This window comes from Enoplosus armatus, chromosome 9 (genome assembly GCF_043641665.1).
Source record: "Enoplosus armatus isolate fEnoArm2 chromosome 9, fEnoArm2.hap1, whole genome shotgun sequence".
NCBI lineage: Eukaryota > Metazoa > Chordata > Actinopteri > Centrarchiformes > Enoplosidae > Enoplosus > Enoplosus armatus.
Genome location: NC_092188.1, coordinates 8,335,188 through 8,352,535, shown reverse-complemented (window position 1 = coordinate 8,352,535; position 17,348 = coordinate 8,335,188). Strand labels below are relative to the sequence as shown.

Sequence of the window (17,348 nt, the reverse complement as noted above, 5' to 3'; positions counted from 1 at the left end):
AAATATCTCAATGTTATATTATTGTATTATTGTTACTGAAAAATAATATGCAGCATGTTATGTAACTGGTCAAAATAAAGATACCAATTCTTCAACTTTTGGGCAGGTTAATTTTAACAATGCATTATATTTTATAAACTGATTGTATATTTTCTATGTAAAACCTTAATCTGCGAAGTAGCTAGTAACTCCAGCTGTCTGATGAATGTAGTGCTGTATAAAGTAAAAGATTGGCCTCAGAAATGTAATAGAGTAGAAGAATAAACAAGAAAATAAGACCCAAGTTGTAATAAAATTAAAATATCCTTAACATTTGCAGCAATTTTGTCAGCCCCATAAATCACAGCTTCTGATACTTTACTTAAAAAGAAAGATGTTAGTCATTAAACTCAAAATAACAGAAAAGGTTTCATTTGATTCCATGTTTGATATGACTTAAAGAGATTCAGGGATTTGTCGTATAGTATAGGACTGTTTTAGCAGAGGCAAAGCATGACACAATGGCAATGCAAGAAGCTGATGGATTTTAGTTCTGATGAGGAATGGTAAGGCTGAGGAAAGGGGTACCGTGTAGTAATGGTGCTAAGGGATAAAGGAGAAGGGTAATAGGGGAAAGGTAGCAGGTAGCAGGTAGAGAGGGAACACAGGCATACAATAGGAAGGCTCAAAGAGAGAGATTAGAGCGATGAAGTGAGAGTCTGAGGGATTGTTTAGATTGGAAGAGGGAGTAGGAGGAGAAAGGGGCACGGATTCAGTGGACAGAGAGGAATGAGGATGAAGGTGAGAAGTCCAAAAAAGTTTTCTTGTTTAACTGAAGCTTCTTTAAAGTCTCAAAAACTGGAGTATGCTGAATGAAACAAGACAGTCCCGCTAGCGCATCTATTAATCTGTACTTGGACTGAATGCTCACACCAGAGTACTAGCATGTTGACGTTTAGTAATGTTCACCATCTTAGTTGGTGAACATTACATTACACATTAAAGGCCGTGTTAGCATGCAACCATTAGCTAAATTAGCACTAAACACAACGTGCAGCTGAGGCAGGTAGGAATGTCTGTACTTTTGCAGGTATGAAATTTTGACCAGATGATGGCGCTAGATGAAAAATCAGTTATTACAAACTATCCTCTGGCGACCATGAATGTGTGTACCATATTTCACAACAAACCATCCAGTAGTTGTCAAGATAATTTCAATACAGAACTTAAAAAGTCAACCTCATGGTGGCCCCAGAGTAAAAGTCAGCAGGATACACCACCATGGATATCTGTACCCATTTTTGTGTCAATCCATACAGTAGAAGTTGAGATGTTTGACAAGATAAGTGCAAACTATGACATGCTCTTGGCATTAGAAGAAAGTTATTAGAATGTATCCTCCGGAGACCTTGAATATCTGCTGTAGATTTCACGACAATCCATCCCACAGGTGTTGAGATATTTCATTTGCTAGAGGAAAAGTCAGGAGTTCAGTCAATAGGATTCATCCTCTGGGGACCGTGAGTGCCTGTGTAAAATGTCATGGCAATTCATCTAACAGCTGTTAAGCTATTTCAGTCTGGACCAAAGTGGTGGACCAACTCGCCATCCCTAGAGCCATGACACTAGCATGGCTGAAAATGCAGTGTGTCTGGGTCAGTCAGTTTTTTGAAGATTGATAGTGACAGCTGATCATTTTGATCATTAAAGGTATATATTTCATTCGATTTTATGATTTTGTAACACACTCTAAACCACAATTTGGAGGCATCTTAGCCCAAAATCAGTTTTCTCCAACATGTCACTGCCTGAGCCTGAGGTGAACAGTTTTCCAGTCAAGTGCTCGTGTTTACAGTAAATCCAACATGACATGATACTCAGCAAAAAGGCCACAGAGTGCAAGGTTAAGGCAACCAATCACTGTAAATGGAGCATGCTAAAGAGGATCTCAAGTATCTTCTCATGCATGTACTAAACTGGGAAAATAAATCTACAGTTTAACGCAGGAGAGAGACCTGTCAGGGCGGTGGGTGATGAGAATCTGGTTTCCTAGAAACTGAGTTGGGTAAGTGACGCTGCTCTGTTAGTTAAGTTCACACATGGCTTGGTCAGTTTCTGACACCTCTGCTTGGCATTTCTTTGGAAACACTTTCCTCCCTCCCACAGACACATGGACAGATAGGGGGAGACTGAGAGAGATAGAGAAATGATGAAGCACAGAGCTACAAACACACTTCCTCCTATCTCAGTCTGTCACTGTGTCAACTATCTCCACAGCCATTCGGTGTCACACTGGTGTGTGGCTGTCTCCCTCTGTCACTCTTTTGTTCTGTGCTGAAGAAAGCGCAGGGCCGCAGCATCAAAGTATGAATGACATGAAAGCTCTGATCTGAATGTGCACACACACAAACACTGGCACAACGTAGTAATAATATGACACACACACACACACACACACACACACACACATACAGAAGACACACTGTGCAATTCAGTCAGTTCGGCTGGCTTTGTAGACAGCATCTGTTCTGCGCCCTGTCATCCTCCCTTTGCACCCCACCCTCTGTGACAGGTGCAGGGGATTCAGACTCGCGATCTAAGGAGACACACACACACAAAGCTCACTGAGACCCAAAAGTCACTGACACATGGTGAGTGTTTCGCCTACACACACACTCGCATATACACACCTGCTGTGGGGCAGTGCTGCAGTGCCCTGTGGTGCCAGGCAGACTGAGCGGCACGTTGTATGTTTACACCACCTGCTCTCAAGCCAAACACAGGATGAGGGATTACAGCTGACAGCACACAGAAGAACAGCAACACACATACAGTAGACAGATGTATACAGTATAAAACCCTCAAACTATCCAGGAAGTCAGCAAGGTCAAACTTATTCTTTCTCCCACACACACACACGAACCCATCCATCAATCAGCTTTCGCACACCCACTGGGAGAGATAAGTGTGTAAACCAGGCTTCTTGTAGCTGAGGAGTTTTCTCACTTGCAGACTTAGTAATTCAGAGGGCAGCGGCTCAGCTCTCTACTAAAAACAACACCGACCTTTTGGCCTCAGACTAATTTCTATAAACAAACTCGTAGACTAGGGCTGACCCTCGCCACACAGCATAAACACACCGTACGTGGCCTCTACACTGCGTCTGCTGTGGTGGTTTGTATAAGACTTTATTAAGGCTTAAGTTTTACGACAGAATACATTCACAAGGAGCTTATCATGATCAGTACAGAACTGATTTTCAACACACATACACACAAAAGTGAATGAGATTGAGGTTTTGAAAGTCTAAAAAACTGAATGAAAAACAAAGGATCATGCTTTTGATAAGAAAGCACTGACTTGTACGACGGGAAGGGCTGATGTTATCTTGGCTAAGTCAGAAGCGTGTTCTATGGGATCTGTGTCAGCCTTCCCAAGAAAACTCAGTTAACTCAATATGCCAGAGACTGGGAATGCTGGGAAACTTTCTGAGGTATGTCTAGTCTTTTGAGGAAAACATGCCACAGGGCATGAAACTGTGGGTTGACAATGTGTGTGTGTGTGTGTAGGAGCTCTCCTGATAGTGGTTCTATTTTAGAAAGGCTTGTGCAGCAGAGACATTTCTTAGTTATCTGCTGTTTCCAGCCCTGGGGAGGTGAGAGGCAGGTCTGCATCCATTCTCAGCGTGATCAAGCTGAGCTGCCAAAGAATTGGAAGACTGAGTAGGTGCAGCCACCTCCACACACACACACGACAAACCACTTGGATGTGCATTTGTTTCAGTGGTAATTGTTCCCCAACAGTAATTGCTATAGTGACGCCTGCTGATAATTACACTGCACACAATGACAAACCGGTGCACAACAAATTGACTGAGTGGAGTTGAAATTGCCTTGAAAAACAGCGCACATTATTAACACCAAATATGGACATAAAGCACACATATGTGAGCATGCACACACACGCAAAGTCGAACAAACATCGCAGACCTCCTCTGGTGGATTCCACACATTTCTCTCTACAAATCAAGGACATGTTTATCCTTCTCTCTCTCTCCCAAAATTACAGGGTAGAAGGAAAAAGAGGGATCATGAAGGGAGAAAAGGGGGAGAGGTGGGTTCAGGTGTTCAGGAACAGCTGGTCTTCAAATGAAAAAAGGAGGGAGTGGGCGGACAGAGGACAGACAGAAAGAGGGACAGAGGAGATGAGTGAGAGAGAATGAGGGGGGCACATAAAAAGACAAGAGATTAATATTTCCTGAGAGACGTGCAGAATAATTGATGGCGACGGTTTATGATGATTGACATTATAAAAAGACGAGCTCAGTTGGATGGATGCAGGCTGCATTATGCATACTGTACACACACAGATACAGTGGATGATAGACTGGCAAACACAGCAGGCTCACTGTCCAGGGATCTGTGACACACGATATCTTGCAAACACAGGACCAAGTATAAGCTTGCTCTCTCTCTCACACACACACAGTGAGCACAGTGAGCTTTGAACAACAGCTCAGCTCTGTCAGCAAACAATGCCTTCTGGTTATTATTCTTCAAATCTGGTCATCAATTGAGTTAACAATATAAAAGCAATCTGCATTATCTGAAAGGGGACACAGATATACGTGATACACTGCACTTTTTCCCCTCTTCACATTTGGTTGTGCTTGTATCTCTGTTGCCTGCAGGCTAGCTGAGGAACGAAAAAAAGCAGGCACATGAAGCTCCACTGGTCCCAATTGAAAATGAGACTGCAGACAGATTGGACGTTTTACAGTCAATTGGCCCTGCGTATTACATTTCTCTGTGGAAACCTTGTGAAGCCGTTACAATAAAGAGTGTTCTATATTATGCATAATGTTTAAGCTAAACAAATTTAGGAAAAACTGCTGATAACAGAACATCAAGTAACCATTAAAACCTGCACCTGAAATTGAACATGTAAAAAGCCAGGCTTTTTTAAAATACTGTATTTATAATAAAGCTGAATCTTTTGGTGTTCCTTGAAAATGGGCTGATGCTATTAGTTTTATACGTGCTACTACTTTTAATACCCTGAATGGATCTCAGAGGCAATCACCTCAAAGTGCATGTATAGCCATGATAGATATTCTATAGGCTTTGGCACCCTCTACAGGATTTCCAAAGCACCGCCAAATTAAATCAACCAAGTGCTCTCACTGATTGGGCTTTGTGCAACCCAACGTGCATGTCTGTCTCTAAAAGCACAAGAAACGGTATCAACTTGACCAAACTGAAAACCAAATATCTAAAATGCTCTCATTTCAGGAAATACTGGTTTTAGATTTCACCATAAACTCATTCACTGTTTAGGCAGCTTTAATAAGACACAGCTGCTTTAAATAGGCAACCCATCACCCACACATTAAATGACTTGTTTAAATATCTTGTCAGTTTAAATATCCCAGTTACCTTGGCAGTGGTAGCGTAAAATAGTAAATGTACAACACTTGCCCAATGCAGCAACATTGTCAAATTGGTTTAAGAACCTGTTGTTGATTGTTTAAGTCTCTAGGTGGCACTGTGGCCCTGAATGAAACAGCTAAATCATGACATCATTCCTCACCAACTGTTGAACTGCCGACTGTGTTGCCTATGGAAATGTAATCATCTGCCTTCATTAACTGGACGATTCTGTCATGGTATCATGGATCAATCTGTACAACCTACATGTGATACATGAACACAATAGCAGGAAATATACAATGTGGAAGTGCAAGTGGTACTGTGGCAGTAGAACGCGTTGGCCACTGATGAGAAGCTACATTGGCTCACTAGTGGAAATGCTCTCAGGAAGCCTTTTCAAAATGCTTGATGAAACTGCACCCAGTAGTGAGCTTTTGCTAGTTAGAGGATAAGACTATCTGAAAAACTACAACTAATGGTCATTTGCTGCCCTTCAGACTAAATGATGTAAGCCAGGCAGACAGACAGCAGCTATGGTTGATTTCACGCAGTAGCTGGCTTTCCTCCACCAAGCTCAATTCTTTGTTCATACTTTTGCAGAAAATAGCTCATCAGGTCAACTATGTTACCCTTTTTAATGAAATTGGCTTAACTTGAACAACGGCAATGAAATGAGCCTGAAGACCAATTCAAGCAATTAAAAATCAGACAAGGATGAGCAGAGTACTTCAAAATACTGAGCAGACCATGAATGTCCTTAGGTTCGTCGTCATTGTTCAGATACATTATAAACAAAGAGCACACAGCATTTGACTTTCTCCAAAAAAGATTTATTAAACAGTTTTCTTGTTTGCAGCTGCAACCTGTGAAAAAACAAAAAAACAACATGAGGCATATATACAAGTTAAATCCTGCAGCAGACGAGGTGTTGTCTTCAAATTTAAAACCAATTATTTGCTGTGGAAAAATGGTATTTTAATGGTTTCATCACACTGCCATATTGGGGCAAATGATGCCAACTATTTAAAGTCATTTATATCAATCACAATCAAATGAAACTTCCCATCTGCTTAATGTTCTATTGGTTTACTGTTTACTTGTAAATTTCTCACCACATTAAAAAAGCCCACCACAACATTGTGTTTGAACAGGAAATGTGCAACTTAAGGGAGTAAGATGCTATCAAAATGCAATTTCATGGGGACTTTAGAGTGAACAGTTTGGAAAAGAAACTGTTTACTGTGTTCCAGTTGCCAGCTGCCAAAAACACCATGAATAGCCTACTGGCGGTACATAGCAGAAATCTCGCTTGCAAGGGAAAAGGCATCAATCTCTTACAAAGCCATCAGAAACTACAAAACACAAGGGGGATTCATGTGGAGGCAGCGGATCCACACCAACATGCTTCATGTCAGTTTTGTGCAGCAGGTAGGCGGGGCTGGGCCCAGGTCTGCTCATCTGCATACTGCTCATTAGCATGGGTAAACAAGGAGAAAACTGGTGCCATACGGCAGACTTGCCAAGCATGAAATTCCCTCCTCATGTTTACCCCTTTTACCCTTGGATTATCACAACACTGCTGCCGTTCTCCAGATTTTTGACAAGGCCCAACTGCGATTTGTTTTTTAGTGAAAGCAACAAACAATTCCAGCAGTGTGCCACAGAAGACACATAACACACTTGGCTGGCAGACGAAAATTTGCCCAAGGACAAGCGCTTTAAAAAGCCTTGCATGTTGAAGTGACACTGGGGGCGTGTACTGCCGCAACAGACAAGGTGTTGCGTCAAAGCAAAGGGATGATATTTCTGTGATCACACACGCTTAAGGCATCATCCCAAGTGTGTCTGAACGTCACAAAATGCCAGAGTGTATCATACACAGTCACAGAAAACAACCTCTGCCTGGCCAGCATGTTGTTGCAATGAAAAAGCTGGAGAGCCTGATACTGGAGTATTTCAATTCTAGCAGTAGGTTGGACAAGGTAGCATACATACAAGAGCTTGACAGTACAATGATTACCATTTAAAGCACTGGGAAGTTGACCCCCTTTGTGTTTCTTCATTATTGGTGGCAGTACGAAACAAGTAGAGGCACAGGTGAGATTCAACCCTCAGCCACCAGAGGTTTACCCCTACAGCACAGACTTCAGATGCATTTAGGAAATAATCTTATTTAAACTGTCATATTAACAAACTAATCATGGCCATAATCAGATTACACATAACTTGACAGAAACTAGGTTAAATGTACTGTATAAAGCTTAGTGTGGCTCAATTTGTTATTTGACAGTTGATTCTGTACACAGGTCCCAAAGTTGAACCCAATGTAAAGCAGCAAAAATTGAAGCATGGCGAAGAAATGGCGAGGAACGGTGAATGTGTTCAACAGGGACTGACTATGTTAAACATACTACTGTATGAGTGAACATACATATATAGTATGAACTGACAGGTCCATTGGTTTTGGGTACACTACAGACAATGGCACAAATTTATATGCATTTTGATAAGTGCGCTGCATCCACTGCATGTACTCAAATCTCTGGAAAAAAGTAAAGATGCTTCCACGACTTGCATAATAACCCAAGTATTAAACACAGATAATTCAGAAAGCTGTATAGATTTGTTTGGACTTTTACTCAAATAATCAAAACACTTTGGTGTGCCAGCATAATAATTAGTGAAGACATTAGTTTCTCACCTGGCCAGCAATTCTATCCAGGTCTCTGGTTCCCTGGGCGGTAAGTTTGCGACCACTGAGGGAAATAGAGAACAGCAAAAACTTAAAAACAGGAAAATGAGGGAGCATAATAGAATACATCAACCCATATAACTTGGTCAAAAATCAATACACAAAATGCTTATGTCTTCAATAATTACTTCTTTACGCCACATTGACCACAGTATTACAGTCAGTGAAAGCCACATCAATTCTTCACCCATCCACATTGGCAAAAATCACTCATTATCAACCCTGAAACAAAGGCAATTTAAAGTGGAATTTAATTTTCCTGCCCACTTGAACTGAAAGAAAACCAAGCCAATCAATTAGTCCTCTTGTTACAGTGTGAATACATATTTTTTTCAGACTTGCAGAGCAAAATTCAAGCTTATGCATTCAGAGATTTCAGTTTTCCAACATCACATTAATGTGTCTTTTACATCCTGCAAAGGTGATAATGCAAAGGGGAAATTGAGGGCTATGTGTATCAGATTATTCCAAGAATGAGTGACTGCATGTGTAGGAGGGGGCGTGTCAACTACTCCAGTCAAAAGACACTGCCTTGTGCACATGCCAACTAACACATGCATAATACATACATATCCAAACAAGACTCAGATAAGAAGTCCACGCACAAACTCTACACAAACTACTTCCAGGGAGTTTTTTAAAAATTGTGCCATTTGTGGGCACTTAATTGCCACTCAAAATGGGTTACCTTCAACAAAATAATTAAACATTTCTAGCTTTAAATCTAAGATCTTATCTAGTGGATACAATTGTAAGAAGTACACACCCATTGGGATCCTTCTCAATCATCTTGAGCAGCTCAAGGGCCTGTAGCACCTTGCGAGCCACGTTCTTGGATCCTACACTGTAGTGGGCAGGACATACACCGTTCCTCTGGCGACTTCCATAGATCTTGGTCATGGAGCCAACACCAGCACCTCCACGGAGGTACAGGTGGCGGACTGTGGATGCTGTGGGAGCAGAAGAGTAGAGGATGTTATTATGGTCAGTGTGCCTTGGATGCAATTGAGGACTCTCCGCGCCTCACTGTTAAGCTTTGTTTATGCACGATGCATGTTCCCAAGGGCAAGCGTGACATCACGCCTCTTGCACTTGTTGAGTACATGATTGCCACAAATACTGATAATAGCACATGACTTGATGTAAAACAATGTTTAGTACTAATGTGACTTAAGGATTTTAAACGCTTCAAAAACAGGGGGGGATCTCCATTCGAGTAAATAAATATTTTTGTTTCATTAGAATGTGCTGTTCCAGACACTATTTCTTTCTTTACAGGGATTGTAAAACAGTGACTAAGTATGTACATGTTTACAATTCTTCCTCTGCATTGGAGAAGCTGTAAAACGAGTGTGCAGCCATGTTTGGTCTATGGTAACACTCGTTGACATCATGCTTCTTCACAGAATGTTTTGTTTGTAAATCCCATGGCATTTCGGAGAACGGATAGCGCATTGAGCATTAATGCCTTTGTGCGCCATCTGTGGAGGACCTCTCGAGCATTAACAAAGCTTAAAAGCCCAAAGAGGACATTTTGAAAATTGTCTCCACGTCGCCGTAAAAGCCTCCTGAAGATGTAGTTCAGGACAGTTTAAACCTATTCATTTTTAAAGGGCAACAGCCAATGAGGAAACTCCAACAATCGACCGATCAATGGTTTAAGTTCAATCAGTCAGACTTTCGCATTTCTAGGGCTACCCTTGCTTTCCAGCCAAAAACGTCAATAGAAAAACTAAAACATTGAACCAAGGTATGTTCTTTACACAGGCTGACAATCATTCTTGAAAATGCAAATACTTTTTATAAGCCACTTTAAGGCCAATTCAATTGAGCAGCAAATCACAGCAGGGTTTTGTGCTGGCACTTACAAACACAAGTAAGCCCATGCTGTATTTATGACAGCATCCATTACCATATGAAACGTACAAACTTCTACATATCCCTTAAGTGATGTCAATGCAGTAAGAGTGATTCGGGGGGCAGCATCAGCTAGACAAACTTGTGGTATACATATATAAAAAAACACATTACTTACCGGCTCTGATGTAGAACCAGTTCTCATCACTGGGGGCCAGCTCCTTGTGCTTACCCAGCTTGACGAGGTCAACCCAGTCGGGTACCTTCAGCTTTCCTGACCTGGGAACAGGCAAGAAGCGTCAGCATAAACTAAACTACACATAAATACTTTGTATTATTAGTTTCTGTAAGTTAGCCCTACATACTTTAAACACGAGGTACACTGTGGTAAAACAAGTCCACTGAAAACTACAATCACTCTGAGATCACTAATGGGTGTATAATCTATTGAAATGTCAAGAATAAGATCTGCGTGGAAAAATACAATACTCACTTCTTCAGGAATGCCGCCAAGGCACGGACAAACTCCTGCTGGTTGACGTCTTTCACTGTGACACCTGGCATCTAAAGATGATATGGAAGACACACGAACGTTACATTTAACACAACTACTGTCATACAGTGGGAATAGACTGAGTTGAATAACGTTATTCGTGAATCCAATTTTAATTCCTTTAGAATTAAGCTGTTCTGTCCGGTAGAAATAACGTGGTCTACCGTTACACAGATCGTGAGTGAAGACTAACGACATCAGTTGTTTCGGGGATATCAACTCTGACTATATTAAGTAGGCATGCCTGACCCGCTCAACTTCACTCGCGACGTGAAAACTAACTAAAACACGAAATGCGATTTTAACAATCCAAGAAGCAAGTAAACAATTGAGACAGATACGTGATGTGTGGGGGGCTCTCGGTTACACGCTTTCGACCGGCGTTAGACTCCCTTGAAGCAGGCGAGCGAGCGCTTATTAACTAGCTACCAGACCAGTTTCAAGAGAAGCCCCATTTAGTCGTGAACACCAAGTATTTAATAAATGAAAATTCACCGAGATCCCGACACCCTGCACGCAATACATGTTTCAACAAAATGCATATTAACTTTATATTTCAGCAATGAATAGAAAGCTAAATCGGGACAGCTAGCCACTAGCTAGCAGGCCTCAACGAGGTAGCATGGGGGCAGCCATTACTAACAGCCTTAGCGTATACTATGAGCGCAACACTCAAGTAAAATCCTTGTAAAACAAATAAACAAGTCAAATAAACTCAGACACCGCTAAACCTCTTTATTAATGTGTATGTTAAATTCAATCTAACCATGTTTCGTGAGTAAATGCTAAAGATTTTAAGCAGTTTAGTGTCTTATAATCGCGGACAGAAAATAGCACTTTACCTTGCTTGTGGCCAGCGAAGGGAAGAGGGTGGAATGGGGTTTCCAACCCATGTTAAAACGGGCAAATCTCGTTCCATTACGCGAGACCGGAGCGTTGTTTTTTCCATCAATGCCGCTCATCACATTCTACAGACTAAATAATTGTGACAGAGAAAAACTTCGACGAGCACAGACCAAATTTGTCGATAGTCTTTTTCGCCCTCGGATCGCCCAGAGGGCAAATATATTATTTTCAGATAGGCCTATATTCTGGTGCCACAAACATTATTTTTTATCTGAGGGCACACAGGAAGCACATTTATTGTAATAGTGTTGACTTATTATGATTCTACTAATCTGTATTTACCCTGCCCACAATTAACCAACAAACATACTGTATTTAAAATTGCAGCAGGCAAAAGTTACTTTGTTAATCTCATTTTTTTTTGTTTTTGTGAACTGGAGCCACATCATTTGCGCTCAGTGTGCCCTTGCCTGGAGCTCAGCCCTTTTGGCAGGCAGTGGGAGAGTGACTTGTATAAACACTGATATGCTTGGGTGATTTTTTGGAAATATAGGAACATTTTCCAGGCTATAACTGTCAGCCCTACAGTTCGATTAAGGTCATTTGCATGTAAAGTCAACATTTTGAGCACACAAAACTCAATTTTCAACCAAATTTCAAGCTCCAGGCTTTGTCTCTTGAGCTTTAGCCTATACAATTTCTCTGTTGGCTGCAGAGTATCATGTGTTATTGAATAAACAGTCTAAGATCACAGGAATAACATGGATATATAGCCTAAGCCTAGAGGTATATTCTTTATTGGGGGCATGCATTCTCTCCGTTTCCTAGCAATATAGTTCATACACTGGTGCTGTCTGTTTATTTTTGTTTCATGGAACAATGCCTTTAAATAGACTGTGTAAAATGTCTTTGATATCTCTGCTCATCCATATCACCTCCAACTCATGCCTTCCCCATCAAAAAGCACATCGCCTTTGGAGTTAAGAGCTGCCTCTTATTTTCCTTTGTCTCTCTCAAATTAAGAGAAAATTGGACGAATCAAAGACAATCTGAGAAATAAGGTTTTTGCGATGAGAACAAAGAATAAATCTTATCTTTGTGTACATGTCCATGCTCATATGTGCATGTGTGTGTACACCTTATTTACATATTTCCCTGGCTGGCAGAGGTGGTGTTGCCCTTTGCACATCTCAGATGAAAAGGGCAGCCATGCTCCAACATTGACACAATTGATATGTTTGCAGAGACAGAGGGAGAGATAGAAGGCAGGTGGATAAGCAGAGGTTTATGAATCAGGTTTATATTCTGTCAGTGGGGGCAGACGGTTTAGAGTGAGAGGTGAGAGGGAGAGATAGAGATCCTGGGGGGGAATAAAAAGGCAACCAAGTCATACCGAGGATAGATTATAGAGCTTTGTATAAACTCTGTGTCTGTGTCACCGCAGGGCTTCACAACAGGTAACTGTACCTTTTTATCCTAACTTACTACTGGCATTATTAACATTATCAACATTCAGGCACCACTGACTTTTCAACTCTCAGAAAAGCTATGACCATGCTGAAAGGTTTGGCCCTATAGCTTGTATGTTGATTCAACGAGCTTAATTGATTAATTAAGGCAATTAATTAGTCTGGGAGTGACCAGCCACCAATTTGAATTGAAAACTCACACAAGGTGGATTAAACTCCATTAATTACTTCAGTAAATCAATTTTGCTGAGGCCCTTCAACTGGTGAGACAGGAGACAACTGTGTAAAGTGATTATGAGGCAGTATAAAGAGGTTATTTCAGCCTGGCATGATTATTATGGAAAAGTGACGACTAACACCAAGTGTTCTGAAAAGGTCAAACTAATTATGTGGAATGGACAGGTGTCATATTGCTGCGGCAAATCTGCTATTTCAATATTCCCCCACTCCGCTTTATTTGAGACTATTGTTTGAAAATTCACTAAAATTAGCTGCCAATCATTTTTGAATGCATTTGCTGGAAATTACTCATTGGGGGAGTGTGCGCTTGTGTGATTGAGTGTCAGTGCTCATGTATTTACGTATAAATGTCTAGGCCTATTTGCGTTTCGGAGAGTGTGAGAGTGCAAATGATGCATGGTGGGCCAGAGGGAAAAGAGAGACAAAACAAAGACCAGAGAAAAGAGAGTGTTAACAGTATGTTGCCACCCAGCTTGGTGCTTGTTACTCTGTGTTTGCATGGTGCTCACATCCTCAGTGGAGAAGTTCTGTCAAGTCTGGCCTGACCTTTTCACTCTTCCAGGCACGTTTACAGCTCTCCAATACCTATCAAAATATCTACTCTCTCCCTGCCCGTCTCTCTGCCCCTAGCACAAACTTGAATCACATTCCCTATCCTTCCACATCTGTACTTTCTTCCTCTCATGCTGACTGTTTTTATTATTCTGACGTACACCCCTATGCTTAACCTCAAGATTTCCTCCACCCTTTGTCACTCCGTTCTCATTTGTATTCTCTCTATTCTTTGTCTTTCCCTATGTTGGACTATTCCTTTGACAATGTTAAGGCTAAGTTAACGCAGCAGGGGCAACCGTTTCGTATAGAGCCACGTGGGAACATAGGGCAGGAGTGGCAACTAGAGTGGGAGTGAATGAGATTGTATTTGCATAATCATCGATACATTTTCTTACATTTTTGCTCTTTCACATCATTATCAGTAATGGCTTTTTAAACTGCAGTCAAACATATTCTTTGCCTTTATCAGTGTCTGTGTCTCACTTTTTTTTAAATCTCCCCCAGACATGGAATTCATTTGGCTGTACTCCCTGTGCCAGTGCATCCTAGCTGTATCTGTAATTGTGGTGAGTGTGAGGTTGTGCATGGCGGTCAGTGGTGGTGGTGCAGTGGTCGATATCCAGGAGAGATCCCAGGCTGCAGGGCCCCAACTCGGGAGTGTCTCATGCAGTCTGCGGCTGTGCCTGGGTTGGGTGGGGGCTGTAGGGGGTGCGGTCGCGGTCCCCGTGACCGTGCTACTCAACCTGCGAACCCCCCAGTGTCTGTACACCTGCATAACCTTGGTGTGTTGCCCCCTGCTGGTCAGGCAGTTCACCATGTTCCTGTTGATGCTGCTTACACTGGATGCCCACCTGCAGCATCACTTAGCAGACAGGTGAGTATAGAGAAGGGTTAAATTAGTTTCAAATCTTCAGTGTGAGTTAAAGTGGAAAAGTGTCTGTCAAATATTAATGTGGGACAAATTAATACCAATTAGATACCTTATATTATATTTTCCTCTGAAATATAATAAAACATCACATATTGTACATTTTAATTACATACAATGCTTTAATACTTTCTTGTATATGTGGGAGAGGGTGAATATGTGGGTGGCAAGAGTCAAACAACACTCTCAACAGTGCTTGCAGCAGTAAAGGAAGAAGATCAATAAGGGTAAAGGAAAAAAGAAGCAGCAAGCATGTCAAGATGTGCCATTGTATGCTGTTTGTCCAGTGCTCATAAGGCTGTTTTTATCATGCACTTATACTGCAATGTGAGAGACAGGATGAGTAAATATCAATAGGCTCTGGGGCTCTTAGATGTTTGATTGACAGTGACCTACAAATCCAGCCTTTCAGTGGGAGAGAGTGAGTATTATGTCTTTTTTTAATGGTCTTCAGTTGCATTGTACCAACCAGTTAACTAGAGGGTGTAAGTAAGATGGGATTTTTGTGCAATTCAGAACTATTTTCAAGAGTAACTACTTGTGGTCAATTAAGGTGCTTGCTGACATCTAGTAGATATTACAGCTGTTAGAGCAGATCTCTTGCAAAAGTCAGAAATTAATTGTAAAATGAAAATGTTCCTAGTGTAGGACTGTAACTTTATAACTACTCGTGTTCATTTCTTTCTTTGGGGTATTTGAGTGCAGTTTTAGTATAAATGCCTTTCAAATGTCCACTTTGTGAATGCCAGGTACTCCTCAGTGATGACCCGTCAACGAGCTCTGTGTGTGGTTCTGCTGTGCTGGGTGGGCTCTGTTCTGTGCTCCTTCGCCCAGTTCATCGGCTCGGATGTCCTCGACACCTGGAGAAGTGGTGGGACTGGTCCGGGCACAGCTGGCCTCGGGCTGCATGGCAATTGGACGACCTCTTTACCCCAGCTTACCCCTTACCCGCCCCCTAGGTACCACCATGATCGCAAGGTCATTGGAAAGTACCTTCCATATGGAGGCTTCCTGTCAAAGTTTTATGTGGAAGACATGCACAACTTCACCTACGCTGAGATTCACAGCAGCCACTGGGGAGTGTGCGCCCCTGACACCATTCTCAGCCCCCAGTTCCTAGTCTATGTCCATGGGATGACAGTGTTCATGCTCCCCTTACTTTGCCTGCTGGCCATTTACCTTGACCTGCTATGCATCAAGCCCAGGAAGACTCCTTTCAGTCATGCAGACCCCCCGAAACATGACTCCCGCCGGGTCCGTTCCCTGGCTCTGTCCCTCTCCCTTTTAGTTCTGCTGTGCTTGCCGCTCCATATTATCCACGCTCTTTTGCTTTTCACCCCCAATACCAATCTTCCTGCCTGGGCTCATGCTGTTGCCATGTTCCTCTTCCAGCTGTACAGCCTCGTGCCCCAGATCCTCTTCACTCCTCCTAAGAAAAAAGCTGGGGAAGAACGGCCATCCTTTCCTCTTTCTGTTCCCCACCTTCCACCTGCAGTAGCCCCGTCCAGAGGAAAATCTGTCCGTATGGCTCTGTGTGAGGCAGTGCAGGCAGCTCCATGGTCTTCAGCCAAACACTCCCTTAAAGCCAAAGTGTGCCCAGAGGTCTGAATTCTTGACAAAGTGGAAGATCTGTTTAAACATGATGTCATCATTTGTCATCATCTTCAAGCTGTTTAGTTATTTTCTTATAACAATGTTCCTTCCATTGAAAAAGCTAGTGTTTGAAACAAATGGCTTGTAGACTAAAGAAAAATAAATAGCATATTCCTGTTTGTTGTTGGCTTTTTAACTAATCAGCAACCTTGTGCACAGGCGTTATGAATAACTCGCAAATGAAAAGGCCAGTTAATTATCAGGTCCCACACCAAATGTCAGTGAGAAAATTAAGTCTCCAGATGATGACTACTATCCTGCTCACAGATGTCTGTTTTCTTTGACTGCTCTTCCTATGGGTCTTATTCTAAGCCTGTTCTAAGTCTCTGCTAAGCCAACCACCAGTAATGTAGATATATGAGTGACAGCGTTTAATTAAACATTCAGTAATAACACAGTGGTCCAGAGAGGACGCAGCATTGTAGGGAAAACATAATTAACCTGGTTATGACACAATCTTCATGGCTGTTTTGATTAAACTTGTAAATACAATGTGATGCTCTCTTGTAATAAAAAGGGCCTTGCTCCACACTAATTGGATTGTTCATCTTGAACCGAGATGGTGTAACAAATCACTGATAGAGTTAAAAAGGAGAAATCCATCTCTTTCTGCATGGAACATGGGCATGACATTCAACACATTTTCTCTCGTCTTTTTTCTGTTTGTCATGATCCCAGCGCAGCTCTTCCGCTCTGGGTTTAGATTTATTGTCCGCTCTTTTTGTTGGTTGATCATTTGATTGATCAGCTCTTTCTACAGATCTCATGTCTATGTTTCATTTATTTTCTCACTCACCATGTCTTTCCCTGCTTTCCTCTTTATGCACTCAGAAGATACACAGAGTACAGTATGTCTTGCATCAGTCCAAAAAGGTCCCTGACCGGAACACATTATTGATTGACAAATCTGGTAAGGGGGAACAAAAAACAAGATTTCCCCAGCTTCCCTGGCGCGGCTGCCCATTCAATTGTTCCGTCTGCCTCTCTGCTTCCTGATTATGCTCAGCCTCAACACACTCAGGCACCTCAATCAATGCCTCATGCTATGCTGCCAGTCTGTACACACTTCCTTGCCTCGCTCGGGTCA

General features: G+C 41.9%; 2 protein-coding genes across 2 annotated transcripts; one reads left to right on the top strand and one right to left on the bottom strand.

Moving 5' to 3' along the window:
• Window positions 1-6,216: 6,216 nt before the first annotated feature.
• On the bottom strand, window positions 6,217-11,478 carry rps19 (ribosomal protein S19). Its single transcript, XM_070911627.1, has 6 exons — window positions 11,413-11,478; window positions 10,511-10,581; window positions 10,196-10,296; window positions 8,927-9,110; window positions 8,110-8,164; window positions 6,217-6,271 (listed from the first exon to the last, which is right to left on the bottom strand). The coding sequence occupies exons 1-6, from the start codon at window positions 11,461-11,463 to the stop codon at window positions 6,242-6,244; spliced, it is 492 nt and encodes a 163-aa protein (XP_070767728.1). The 5' UTR covers window positions 11,464-11,478; the 3' UTR covers window positions 6,217-6,241.
• A 2,708-nt stretch (window positions 11,479-14,186) lies between these two features.
• On the top strand, window positions 14,187-16,216 carry LOC139289656 (adenosine receptor A1-like). The gene is made up of 3 exons (XM_070911261.1): window positions 14,187-14,554; window positions 15,358-16,102; window positions 16,157-16,216. Exons 1-3 carry the CDS (start codon window positions 14,187-14,189, stop codon window positions 16,214-16,216), a joined length of 1,173 nt encoding a protein of 390 aa, XP_070767362.1.
• Window positions 16,217-17,348: the final 1,132 nt, after the last annotated feature.